Genomic DNA, 14,424 nt, shown 5'->3' with positions numbered 1-14,424 from the left:
GGACGACCACAAGACTGTACTGGAAGGTTTGAACCCCACTTCCCCACACCTCACAAATAACCAGGTAGATGAAACCACCCAAACATCTATAGCAGTGGTTCTTAACCTGTGAGTCCCCAGATGTTTTGGCCTTCAACTCCCAGAAATCCTAACAGCTGGTAAATTGGCTTGAATTTCTGGGAGTTGTAGGCCAAAACATTTGGGGACCCACAGGTTGAGAACCACTGCATAGATTCGATTATCCTTAGGATTAATGAGACCTGTACTAAACTATCAAGCACATATATATTCCCCCTCATTATGAAGATAGCGCTTGTAGCTAACTTACTTACTTAGGCGATCCCTCCTTGTCCGAGTAGGATAATCCTCCAGGGTGGATATGTAGGTGACTGTGGAGCCCTATTTTTGATCTGCATCTTCTCTCACAGTGAGGGCATTGCTTTCCAGGTGGAAGGCGGTTCCGATCGGGGTTGGCTTGATGCGCCTTCCTCTTGGTACGTTTCTCTCTTTCACCCTTCATTTATGCCTCTTCAAATTCTACAGCACTGCTGGTCACAGCTGACCTCCAGCTAGAGTGCTCAAGGGCCAGGGCTTCCCAGTTCTCATTGTCTATGCCAGAGTTTTTAAGGTTGGCTTTGAGCCCATCTTTAAATCTCTTTTCCTGTCCACCAACATTCTGTTTTCCATTGTTGAGTTCGGAGTAGAGCAACTGCTTTGGGATACAGTGGTCGGGTGCCCAGACAACGTGACCGGTCCAGCGGAGTTGATGGCGGAGGACCATTGCTTCAATGCTGGTGGTCTTTACTTCTTCCAGCACACTGACATTTGTCCGCTTGTCTTCCCAAGAGATTTGTAGGATTTTCTGGAGGCAGCGCTGATGGAATAATTCTTGTAGCTAAACCTCCCCATGAGTAACAGAGGCTGTATACAATGTATCCTATGCACACTTACTTGGGATTAAACTTCATTGAAGACATTGAGAGGATTTATACGTATGCCATGTTCATTTGTGAGCTTTTATATTTGAGGATGATTGAATAATAAGTAGGATCAGTATTTTTTCCTTTCAACTATTCCTGACATCTGATTTTCAACACGTGAAGCTTGTTAGTTACACATGTTTGGCATTTTCCCCATTTTGCTTGATAAATATTATTTTTAATTCAATAATCTTTCATTTCAATTCTTTTGCCTTTGCTTTCCTGGTATCCAAACTGCATCCAGCTTCGGCTGGTTGTATTTCTTAATTAAATGCAATGTGGCCAATGTTTTAATAGTTTAGTGAAGATACTCATGCTAGTAGACAAAATTAATAATGGCCTGCCTGCCAGTGCTGCTCTCATGGAGTTTCCTTGGCAAGGTTGGTTCAGAAGGCCTTTGTCACTTACGTCCTCTGAGGTTAAGAGAATCCTCATCTTAAAACCCTTCCAAGACTGCTGGTGGATTGCTGATTATTTACTATGAAGTACTCCAAAACATCAAAGTAGTATTTGTTCTGTTAACCAATCTTCGTTTTATTTTAAATTTTTTGGCACAGTGGCAATTTCAGTTTTTAAAGACTTTATATCACCATACGTTGACCTGTATATGCTTTCTGACCATGCCTTCACCTCCTATTTCTTCTTTTCCAGATAACCGGTGTTATCCTTCTGGCTGTTGGTGTCTGGGGGAAGCTGACCTTAGGCACATACATCTCTCTTATTGCTGAAAACTCCACTAATGCCCCTTATGTTCTCATTGGGACGGGCACCACGATTATTGTCTTCGGATTATTTGGATGTTTTGCCACATGTCGCGGGAGCCCATGGATGCTGAAACTGGTGAGTAGAATGCTGTGTAATAAGGCTGTCATTTTCTTCGTTAACCTTAAACAGATGTTAATTAGGTTTCATTTATATATATGGTCATACACCCAAACATCGAGTCAGAGAATGTAATTACCACCTTAATATTCACTAAGGAAAAGTTCATATGGGAAGAGTTTTGTACTTTCCCCAAGGTTCTGAGAGTGATTTGTAATATATATATATATATATATATATATATATATATATCCATAATCTAGGGTTGGGTTTATGTATCCAAACTCACTTGCACACATCAGTTCTTTGGGATTTCAGAATGCCAAAATAACCTATCTATAGAAAAGGGTTGTTTCAGAAACAAGTATTCTAATTTGTTTTTTCTAAAATTGTTTATAGGCAATGTGATATTTATTTTAATTTTGTATTATATTGAATGTATCGAAGTATCCATATTTCTGTTTTTCATAACACGTTTTCCTTCTGAATATATATATATGTATATAGATAGATGATAGATAGACAGATATAGGTATATTCAGAATATATTCTTAAAACATTTTTAAGAAGCACATGGTGCATTCCAAGATTTCCATATGTTTTAAATGTGGGAACTAGTTTCCTGCCACTATAACATGGAAGTATTTTATTTTATTTTCTTAGAAACAAGTTTTTTTAATCATGTCAGAATCAAATTGAGAATATACTGCAAGTCACTTCTGATGTGAGAGAATTGGCCATCTGCAAAGACATTGCCCAGGGGATGCCCTGACGTTGCCTAGGAGATGCCCTGATGTGTTACCATCATGTGGGAGTCTTCTCTCATGTGCCTGCATGGGAAGCTGGGGCTGACAGATGGGAATTCATCCCATCTGGCGGATTTGAACCGCTGACCTTCAAGTGGTGGTACAAGGATTTAACCCATTGTACCACTGTAGCTCCTCTAGAAACAAGTTAGAATTTGCCTTTGTACAACTGGAGAAGCAGAAAAAATGGGAAGAATTCCAAAGAACTGTAATGGCTCTTCAATTAGTAAAGTGTTTCAAAGTAATTATGAATTTTAAATTATAGAATTGAATGAATTTTAAATCATAAAGTTGTGAGCCACCCAGTCCAAACCCCTGCCAAGAAGAAGGAAAATCACATTCACATCACCCCCGACAGATGGCTATCCAGCCTCTGTTTAAAAGCCTCCAAAGAAGGAGACCCCACTACACTCCAGGGTAGAGAGTTCCACTGCTGAACAGCTCTCACAGTCAGGAAGTTCTTCCTAATGTTCAAGTGGAATCTCCTTTCCTGTAGTTTCTGTGTCCTAGTCTCCAGAACAGCAGAAAACACGCCTTCTACCTCTTCCTTATGACATGTATACTTTATTTATAAATTAATATTTATAAATTATCTATAAGTATGGGATGGGGCGAGAAACAACTGTATTGTACAAGCAACATAGGGGAGTAACTTGGAGTAAGCAATATTGAAGAAAATAGCATTTACTTCGGAATAAATAGGCATAGGATTTAACTGTAAATGGTTCTCAAACTTTAAAATAGTGATATTTGTTTAACTTCTAAATGAAGCTAGAGGAAATAGAAGGCGGATTTTGAAATCAAAGGTTGAGTTTTTCCTAAGTGTTGGGTTGCAAATTTTATAGGGATTTACTCTTATTCTTTTTGTGTGTGGTGTAGGAACCTACATCTATTTGTGTGTGTTGTGTGTAGTATAGGAACTGACAACTGTTCATGCCATATTATCTCTACCTTTGATACCAGCCTTTCTCTTCAAAGAAGGAAGATGGTGCCAGTGTCAATGGGTGGCTTTGTTCTCAGGAGAAGGGAGGAGGCACTGAGGGAGCACATGACAACTCTCAGTAGTCATTTGCAGTTGCAAACCAGCCTTCCTCTTCATTTTAAACCTTTTTGATGGATTTAAAACTGATATTTTTAGTACTGTTTGTGTTTAATTCCATTTTAATTTTTGCATATTGATATATTTTAAATTGTTTACTAATGCTTTTATGTCAAACGGTTTAAAGTCTGCTTTGGGGAGATAAAGTGGGGTAATAATAATAATAGTAATAATAATAATAATTCCCCAGATATAAGGCATGAAGTTCAGACTTTGGGATTGCCCCAAAATCCTGTCAAAGATAGCTGGGTTTTAATACCTGGCTCACATAAAGGATGTAGCCAGTCCAAGGGAAACTTCCTTCATGAACCAAATTAACTTCATTAACACATTTTCTTCATTAACTGAGGTATATCTTTATTTATACCTATAAACTCATAACATGCCATTTCCCAGAGCACAGAACCAACTGGCAGTAAAATAAATGTATCTAGCTTTCCTGAGATCGATCGTTGCAACCTCCAGGGCCACATGAAAGCAATCTATGCCCCACGCAGGGCTTTCAGCAGAGCTTTCTCTGCCAGCTGGCTCGCAGGTGCCTTGTTTGACTATCAGTGTGCCCAAGCAAGCTAGCTGGAAGTTGCTGCCAGGGAAAGTCTGCCAGGATGTGCATGCTGCTCTCTTCTTTTTGAATTTCAGGACTGAAGCCAAAATATTTTTGAATTAGGAAACTCCATTAAACCAAGGATACAAATTTAAGCATGAGCTAGCTTCCCATTTTCCCCATCACACTTATCCTACTGTCACCTTCACATGTAAGTGTATTTCAGCCTTTTGCTCCAATATCTGCAACAGGTTCCAGCAAATTTCAAAACTAACATTACACATTACATGTGAAATGAAGCAACCAGGCCTGGTAAGCCTTGCACAATGAAAAAAACAACAACACCACTTTGAATATTTTAGAAAGCACTTTACAGTTTCTTCTAAAGTATATCCCAATATTACTTTTTTTTCTTTCACCAGCCTCCATTTTTATTTTGATGAATGTAACGGATTGGCCTATCTTAAAGGGTTGGTGTACAATGAAGTAAACAGCCGTGGCTTGGAAGCTAAGGAGAGCAGGGGGGTTGGAGCATTAAGGCAGCTTCATAGCAGGAAGAGCAGTCTGATTGGTTGATGAAATTGGAGGGAAATGCTTATCAACTGGAGATGGGGAGCCAAAGGGAAAAGGAAGGTGATAAGGCAGCCATTATGATTAGTTGGGAGTTTAAAATTAGAAGAGTTGGTTAGGAGTTTTGAAGGAGACGGAATTAAGGAATAGTTTTGGGAACTGTTAAAATATATTTCTTTGAGGAAAATAGGCCTCTATAGTGATAGAAGGCTGGTGTGGAGGAAGGATTCAAAAGGTTCAGAATAACCTGTTTGTATTCCTGTGTGTGGAACATTGCTTTTAAGGAACTCAAGTTAAAAGGCCATTCTTTATATAATGAAAGTCTCTCAGATTATTGAAACCATCACCCATCTTTCCTGTTTAAGAACAAAATAAACAACATATTCTTGTTTCATTTCACCTGAAGAGTTGGTGTGTCTTCTTAAATATTCTGGCAAGGAGGTGGACTATGAAACAATAGAAGGTGGCAGCAAAAGAAAACCTTATTATATATTTGGTGGCAGCAAAGGAAAATATAACATACAGTGGTAGCATTTTACTGTCATGCCTTATGTGTGAGGGTGTGTGTGCCTCTTGTCTGTCACAGCCTCGCCAGGCTATTATCTGTTGCTACTAGTAGTTAGTAGTAGCAGTAAAGAAGTTACACTTTATTGCAATTGGTGGCAGCGCTGTCCTGTCATTGTTTATTTCAATTTCCATTTTGGGAGCAAAATATTTGATAGCTTTAGTATACTTGGGAATTGAAGTTTAGTTTCTTTTGTAGGAAGTTTACATTTTTTGTGCATTCTCTTATTTCCTTTTTTGGATAAACCACATTTTTCCAACCTGTCAAGGTAGTTAATTGAGGTAGGCTAATCTGCTTTCGTGTTGTTGGTTTTTTTCCCTTCAGCTTTGCTGTTTTAGTTTTCAGGGGTTGTTTCTTGAAGTTATACTAGGTCTGTTGGCACACTTCTGTTAAACAAAATACTCAGCCTATATAATGATGAGAGCAGTGCCTTTAACCAAATCGTACCCTGTTTAAATCCTTCTTGCTGCAAAAGAGAAATATGTAGACAATAACTGTGCTAGTGTGTTGATGGGCAGTGCATGAATTAATTCACATAGAATAGATATTTCAGCTGAGTAAGTCCACCTGCCGTGAAATCACCCTGTGGTTTTGATTTAGCGCTCTCTATATCTCAGATCATTTATTTATTTTATACTATTTGCATCCTGCCTTACAATGTCAGAGATATTTACAGGGTGGGTTCCCAAAAATCCCACCATAAAACGTAATCTAAAATCCAATAAAATACCAAATCAATAAAACAGGAAAACATGGCATAAGACAATAAAGTCTATAAAAATAACACAGCAATAAAATTTCATATCGGCAGTATGTCTGACGCTCAGAGCAACTGACTGTAATATTTTACTTTGTGTAAAGTTCATAGTAATATTAAGAAATATTAAGAACAGGTATTCTCTATTTCCTCTTTCTTCCAAATGGATCTGAACCTGTGTTTTCTACCTTTTGTTAGTGGTCGTTGTTCTGTGCCGTTAAGTAATTTCCAATTTATAGTGACCTTATGGTAAACCTATGATGGGGTTTTCCTGCCAAAATATGTTCAGAGCTTTTCACTGAGGCTGAGAGAGTGTGACTTGTCCAAAGTCACCCAATGGATTTCCATGGCTGAGCAGGAATGCAGACTCTCATCTCCAGAGTAATACTTCAACACTGAAACCACTACACCGATTAGGTCTCTACCTTTCAGAACTACTTTCATTAATTCCCAAGTGTGGTTGTATAACATTATAACTTGCTGGCACAGATTAAGATTTCCTTCAGACAACACTACCTTTGCTAGTGCTGACTAGGATAATAAAAATAAACACAAACTGTGGAGAACTGATTAAAATCCCAGAACATATTTGCCTGCCCAACGTATGGGTTTATTGTTGTGTGTCTTCAAGCTCAGACTTACAGTGATCCAAAGGTGAGCCTATCACAGGGTTTTCTGGGGCTAAGAGTGTGTGACTTGCCCAGGGTCATCCAATGGGTTTTCATGGCTGAGTGGGGCTTCAAACCCTGGTCTCCAGAGTTGTAGTTCAGCATTCAAACCTCTACGCCATGCTAGCTCTCATAGATCCTGTTCTATGGTGCCCAAATTTTAGCATGAAGAAACCCTACCCAGGTAAGGTTTTGTGCATAAAATCAGATATCTTCCTAGTGCAAATTTCTATTCAAATAAAAGTGGACATTATTTCGGTAGCTTATATAGCTAAAGGGACCCTAAGAATAAGAGTCACTATTAGACAGGAAGTCTACGTACTGACCATGTAGTTAGGACAGGGGTCCAGATACGGTGCTCATATCTGGAAGAGCACTTGCAGAAATCACTGGCTCTCTCATTTTCTCTGCATTTTCTAGATCATCCAGTATGATTCTCTGGTATGCTTTCACCAGTCACTGATCATAGATTTCTGCTGGAAGACCTAAAATGCTAGAGAGGAGCTCTTTGTAAACATTTAGAGAAGGCCAACTGAAATTATCATGGGTCTGGAGAATGAGCCCTATGAGGAGTGGCTTAAAGAGCTGGGCTTGTTCAGGTTGCAGAAGAGATGAGACATGATGGCCATGTATAAATATGTGAGGGGAAGTCTTAGGGAGGAGGGAGCAAGCTTGTTTTCTGTTGCCATGGAGACTAAAATGCAGAACAATGGCATCAAATTGCAGGTCAGGATATTCCACCTGAACATGAGGAAGAACTTCCTGTGAGAGCTGTTCAGCAGTGGAACTCTCTGCCCCAGAGTGTGGTGGTGGTTCCTTCTTTGGAGGCTTTTAAACAGAGGCTGGATGGCCATCTATCAGGTGTGCTTTCAATGCCATTTTCCTGCTTCTTAGCAGGGGTTGGACTGGATGGCCCACAAGGTTTCTTCCAACTCTATGATTCTATGATATCTTAGGTCCTTTCACTTGATTCCATGATATGCTTCTGCCAGACGTTGACCTTTGAGTTGTACTGGAGGACTAGAAATGTTACAGAGGCATTCTCTCTATGCATTTTCTAGATACTCAGTACGATTCTATTATATGCTTCTGATAGTAATTGTTCATTTCAATAGGGCTCACTATTATATGCACTTTTGCATTTCCACCTAGTCCAGAAACATATCCTTCCCAGATATGGGGTTTGTACTGTATTGTTTTATTTGTAGTTTGATAAATGACCAGAACTTGGAAAATGTAGTTTTTAGGAATGTGGCTTCCAGAGTACTCTACTCCAACTGTTCCAAGCTGTGAAAACAGTAGCCTGCAGTTCCTGTGAGTATGATGTTGGTCCCATTCCCATGCAGAGACCACTCAAATTATAATGTGAGATTCGAAATGAAGAATTGGAGCTTCTACTAGAGTCTTGATGGTGATAGTGGCTGTTATAAATGTAAAAACCCAGAGGGAGTGAACAGGAAAAATCTGTACTAAACCCCTGGACATCTCTCCTTTCCCACTTGTCTTTCAGTATGCCATGTTCTTGTCCCTGGTCTTCCTGGCTGAGTTAGTGGCTGGCATTTCGGGATTTGTGTTTCGCCATGAGGTGAGTGTAAATTACTTGTGGATAAAGGTGGTCACATTCTGGCTTTGAGCAGTTTTTGCTGAAGCCTCTTAGGGCACTGGGTATTATTATCTAGGTTGCCGAGTTCAGCAATTTCATATGCACTCTCGGTGATGCAGCTGTTTTATTTGGCAGCAAAATGTGCAGTCCCAAAACCTGTTATCATTCCAAATGAAAGGATTTAGCTAAAGCTCCAGGCTTTTGCTCTTCAGTATTTACTTTTGAGCCCAGTTTCTTTACATGTTCATCATGTAAGATCCTTTTTACCCAGTTATGTATGCTGAGGACTGCAATATAGCTTAAATTCTTTGCATAAATGATATTACCTCTACTGGACAAGCATCTGAGTGTATAATGCGGAGAGGATTTCCAAGAATGCAGAGCCAAACTAAACCAGTTGCTTTACTGTCCTGCAAATCGTATTTAGTCGTATGCTAAAAAGTGTCAGCAAAGCTAGAAGAAGCAAGGGAGAGTATGAATTGAGTTACGAAGACACAATAAAATAATAGAACAGCTTGTGTCTATAACGCAGGGGTCCTCGAACTTTTTAAACCGAGGGCCAGGTCACAGTCCCTCAAACTTTTGGAGGGCCGGATTATTATTTGAAAAAAACATGAATGAATTCCTATGCACACTGCACATATCTTATTTGTAGTGCAAAAAACACTTTAAAACAACACAATAATTAAAATGAAGAACAGTTTTAACAAATATAAAATTATTAGTATTTCAATGGAAAGTGTGGGCCTACTTTTGGCTGATGAGATAGGATTGTTGTTGTGCACTTTCAAATAGTTTCAGACTTAGGTTAACCCTGAGTGAGGGCCGGGTAAATGAGCTTGGAGGGCCGTATCCGGGCCCCGGGCTTTAGTTTGAGGACCCCTGCTATAACGCAAGTGTCTCTTGGCTCATTTCATACATATTGTGATTTTTTTTAATGTAAGAATAGCTGAAAATTGTCTGATAGAAACATTAACTGAAAATAAGCTGGGAGGGGGAAAAGCCCAGGTTTAAATATATCCATCAAAGTATGCATTTTATTAATTATTTTAAAAGCAGTCAGATGCTTCCTGCAAACTGCTATTGAAATATAGTTGAGTCTCGCTTATCCAACCTTCGCTCATCCAACGTTCTGTATTATCCAGTGCAGTCTGCCTCCCACCTGGATCCACAACTGTTTTGATACATTGCGATATTTTGGCGCTAAATTCATAAATACAGTAATTACTACATAACATTATTGTGTATTGAACTGCTTTTTCTGTTGATTTGTTGTAAAACATGATATTTTTGTGCTTAATTTGTAAAATTGTAATGTAATTTGACATTTAATAGGCTTAGGTAAAGGTAAAAGTAGTCCCCTGACATTAAGTCCAGTCATGTCTGATCTGGGATGGTGGTGCTCATCTCCATTTCTAAGCCGAAGAGCCAGCGTTGTCCGTAGATACCTCCAAGGTCATGTGGCCGGCATGACTGCATGGAGCGCCGTTACTAGGCTTAATCCCTCCTTATTATCCAACATTTCGCTTATCCAACATTCTGCCGGCCCATGTATGTTGGATAAGTGACACTCCACTGTACTCTTAAATGTTGTTTATTATGTGCCAAGGAAGAAGATGGGATTGAGGAACACAAAACTTCTACTGGGAGTTGTTGCTGTGTTTTTTTTGTTTTTTTTGTTTGTTTTTTTTTAAAAAAATTCTAACTAAAGAGATGTGCTGAAATTTCAAAGTTAATAGATTTCTCTTTGATTTGCATCCAAGGTGGAAGGAATGTGGTCTGTGAATCACATACAAAGGGATGTCATAGGACCTTTGAAACAAAGTTAGGAGCATAAACTTTTGTAATCTTAGGCTGTGTCTATACAACCCAAAATACTCTGCAATACTCTGCTCTGGAGCTGCCCCAGGTCCAACATCGACCCCCTCCCCCCCCCCCCCAAAAGCCATTCTGCTGTCCAGCTGGTTGACTGGGCAATTGACTCATCAGCACCACTTCCCTGTCCTTGGAGCAACTTTTTACTGGGTTAAACTTTCTTTTTGGGGGGAGAGGGGATTTGAATCTGGAAGAAGGATTTGGATTATCTCTAGAATTAGTATGTGTCAAGACACCTGGGCCGGGGACATGGGATGGCAATTCCCTACTGTCCCTTCTTCTTGTGTTGTAGCTGTTGCCAGCTGTGATACCCACACCTACTTCCTCTAGAGTGGTCTGGCAGTCATCTGCCAGACTGTGGCCTTGCTACAATGGTTGGACTGGGTCCGGGATGCTGGAACAAGCTCACTTCATTGGTCAACACAGAAGGGCCCTTTCTCTATGAAAACATACGCTACCAATTTCTTCCTCTCTGTCTCAAAAATGCTGCAAGATCCCTTTGCAGACCAACACAGCTATGTCATTGAGTTCTATGTATCGTATGTGATCCCAAAGTAGTTTTGTGGGCCATGGACCCTCCCAGTGCACCCCATCCCCAAATGTTGTTCTTTGCAAAAATGTGGTTTGTTCACCCTTGAGGTTTCCAGGAACACTGAGTTTGTCTTTGGGGCAGGCAGCCAAACCGAAATCCCCTAATTACCCTAAGATAAATGAAAACTGGAAGTAGACCAGAAGCCATTTATTGGGTTTATAGCTGTTGCATTTGGGGGTTCTCTGTCATTTGCAGGTGATCTCAAACATTCAAAATGAAGGCGTCCAAAAGTGCCACCTCTGTTTTTCATGGAAAGGCACAGATTTAAATATATATCTATTTTAGAATTTTAAAACGCTTTTGCTGCTAGTGTTTTTTAAAAATGATATCTGAGTGATGGAAATATGTGTAGGAATTTTCTGTAGATTGACATTTTGGGGCTTCACTTCTCAGAATCCTGTAGCTGGTATTGCTACTGGTCATGCTAACCAGGGGGAATTCAGAGAGCTGTAATCCAAAGTAAATGAATAAAAATACTCTACTAACCTCTAGCACTGACATCCTCAAACTGCTGCCCTCCAGCTGTTTGGGCCTCCAAATCTCAGAAGCCCAGCTTGTTCAAAGGTCAGGAATTCTAGGAGTTGGAGGCCCAAACAGCTGGAGGGCTGCAGTTAGAGGATGCCTGCACTAGCATTATAATTGTGTGATATTGTGGGACATGTATTTCATAACATTGCTTTTTTAAAGCCGCTTCCACAGCTTGGAAGCCCATTATTTCAGAGAATAAAACAAAAAGCTTCCATTGGGAAGGTTGAATAGCCAGTCCCGGATCTTCATTCCTTTATTCTGTTGCCATATTTTGCTTTTGTTTTTTTTTACCTGGTGCCTCTGATTTCTTGACACTTCCTTTGCATACTGAATGGAGGATTTAACACACAGGTTCACCACAGTAAGTGCTCACATAAAGGACTACAGAATTTTCTGTGATAACTTTTTTCATTGCTGAATGAACTTTTCAAGAGGAATGGCAGGGGCAACACACTTAGTGCTTTTGCACCTATTTTTGTCTAAAAGTATACATACCTTTTAAATCATTTCCCTGTGGTTGGTAGCGAGTATAATTCATGTGGAGAACTTGAGCCCTGGAAATGTTTGCATGCCAACTCAGTAAGAGCATACCACATTGTCTGAATTCCCCTTTTAGATCAAGGACACTTTCCTTAGGACATACACTGAAGCCATCCAGAATTACAATGGAAACGATGAGAAGAGCCGTGCAGTGGATGATGTACAACAGAGTGTAAGTTTTGGAGTACTCTACTAATCCAGTAATGTGGATTCAACACGATTGTCCATAATCCAAAATGTTGATTCTTGATTCAGTTTTGAACCAAATGACTGAAATCATGTGTGCTACTCAGTTTATTTCCCCACTTACCACTCAGCATTGAGAAATCTTGTATAGAGAAAATATTGTTTTCACTACAATGATTTTTATTGTCCCTAACCTTTGACTGGGATAGTCATCTGCTTTGGGCAATTGAATAATAAAAGAGAACTTCTAAATATCTATACTTTGAAGAACATTTACTTTCAATCAGTGTTGTGTGCTCTCAAGTCTTTGTTGACTTGTGAAGACCTAAGACAAATTAGTAGTGCTAAATAAATAAGTAGTAATAATAACAATAACAATGAGTATTCAACCACCATGAGATACTCTTTTCACCTTGGAAGTTTTTGCAAAAATGAATGTTGTGCTTAAAACCCCTGATTTTACACAAAATCTGTTTTGTGTGGAGAACAGTGTTTCGCTGAAAATGCATTGTTTTCTGTGCAAAAATTAAGTTTTTCCAAAGCTTTAGTACAAATAAAGAGAGGGGTTACATAAAACTACAAAGGAATTATAATCTTTATGGGATGTAAATGGGAGAACATGTTTGAAAATATTTGTTCTTACATGAGAAAGAAGTAAGCAAGATGGACTAAAAGATTGACTCAACACTGGGCAACTTCCTGTATTATTTTTGCCATATATATTTGATGAATAAAACTATATTTGCATAATCTGGCAGTCGTTACAACACCAGAAAATAGCTTTTAATGTACACAGCAGGAAGCCTGCAGAAAACAGAACTAAGGTAGATGAATGCCAGCGGCAGAAAAAAAAAGTACTCGGCCACCCCCCTTCTTTCTCTCCTTTAGGAAATACGCATGCAAATAACCATTCAGAGACAGAGTTAAAAATCAAAAGTATTTACTTACTTAGAAAAGCTTGCATGATGTAAATTCATACAGGTAAACAGATCTTGTGGTTACATTCACAGCAATGAGTAGAAAGGCCTTGAATGGATAGCAACAGGCCTCATCTTCCCAAAGCAGTTATATCCCAAAAAGTAGCAAAACAAAATAGATGAACTGGGCAAATGGGGAGAACAAAAGGATGCATCCCCCTTTTATACCCTTCCAAATATGTGGTCAGACATATGTGACCCAAACACCTTCAGAAATGGTGGACAACTCATTAGCTTACATGCATATTTAAATCAGGGGCAATAAACTTTGGAATTTCAGTAGATCGCATTACAGCATGGCACAAAACATAGGAATGTGTGTGAGATTGCATTTACCCATAAATATTTGCTTCCATATTTTTGCCTTTATTACTGCTTCTATTACTTAGAGGATATCATGAATCCAGAATTGCCTAGGATACCACTTAATTTCTTTAAAATTAGATATATGCCTGTTTCTTGTTCTGTCCTCCAGCCAGAGCTTAGTAAAGCTCCTTTTTTGAGTAGTGCTCTCACAAAGGATTCTGGGAGCTGAACTGTTGTAAAGGTAATTTCTTCAGGCTTTGCCTACAGCTCAGAGACTTTTGGAGGAAAAGGAATTCCTGGATCCACATTATTAAGAAGTGGTTGTTCCAGTGAAGTTTCTGCAGTTTTCTTGTAAAATTTAGTCTTTCATAATAGAATCATAGAACCAATAGCGGCAATCCTGATTCTGGGAGGCAGAATTCACACATTGAAGTTTAAAAGTGGGATACCCACATTTATAGGCTATTATTTATTATTTATTTACATCACTTATATCCCGCCCATATCAGCCCGCATGCGACTCAGGGCGGTCTACATATCGGCACAATTCGATGCCATCAATACAATACAAAAGCAAAAACAAGTGCATTTAGACAAAAAAGACAATTTAAAAAGAGCTATATCCTCTCAATCCAATCCTCATCCGTTTCATCGTCTTGGCCGTTCCTGGGTCATTCTCCATCTCAAGCTTGACTATTCAAGGGTTCCGAATGCCTGCTCGAAGAGCCAGGTTTTCACTCTCTTACGAAAGGTCAGGAGGGAGGGGGCTGATCTAATATCCCTAGGCAGGGAGTTCCACAGCCAAGGGGCCACCACAGAGAAGGCCCTGTCTCTCGTCCCCGCCAATCATGCTTGCGAAACAGACAGGATTGAGAGCAGGGCCTCCTCAGATGATCTTAACTTCCTGGAGGGTTCATAGAAAGAGATGCGTTCAGATAGGTAGGCTGGGCCAGAACTGTTTAGGGCTTTATAGGCTAAAGCCAGCACTTTGAATTGGGCCCGGTAG

General features: G+C 39.5%; 1 protein-coding gene across 1 annotated transcript in view; it reads left to right on the top strand.

Annotated features, from left to right (window-relative positions):
• Nucleotides 1-14,424, top strand: part of TSPAN7 (tetraspanin 7) — a 101,027-nt gene that overhangs the window by 68,420 nt on the left and 18,183 nt on the right. The window contains exons 2-4 of the mRNA XM_060770174.2: nt 1,632-1,820; nt 8,322-8,396; nt 12,026-12,121. Coding sequence (XP_060626157.1) covers nt 1,632-1,820; nt 8,322-8,396; nt 12,026-12,121 — 360 coding nt within the window. The remainder of the gene's footprint in view (nt 1-1,631; nt 1,821-8,321; nt 8,397-12,025; nt 12,122-14,424) is intronic.

The sequence above is a fragment of the Anolis sagrei genome, chromosome 3 (genome assembly GCF_037176765.1).
Source record: "Anolis sagrei isolate rAnoSag1 chromosome 3, rAnoSag1.mat, whole genome shotgun sequence".
NCBI lineage: Eukaryota > Metazoa > Chordata > Lepidosauria > Squamata > Dactyloidae > Anolis > Anolis sagrei.
This window is presented reverse-complemented; position numbering and strand designations above follow the sequence as displayed.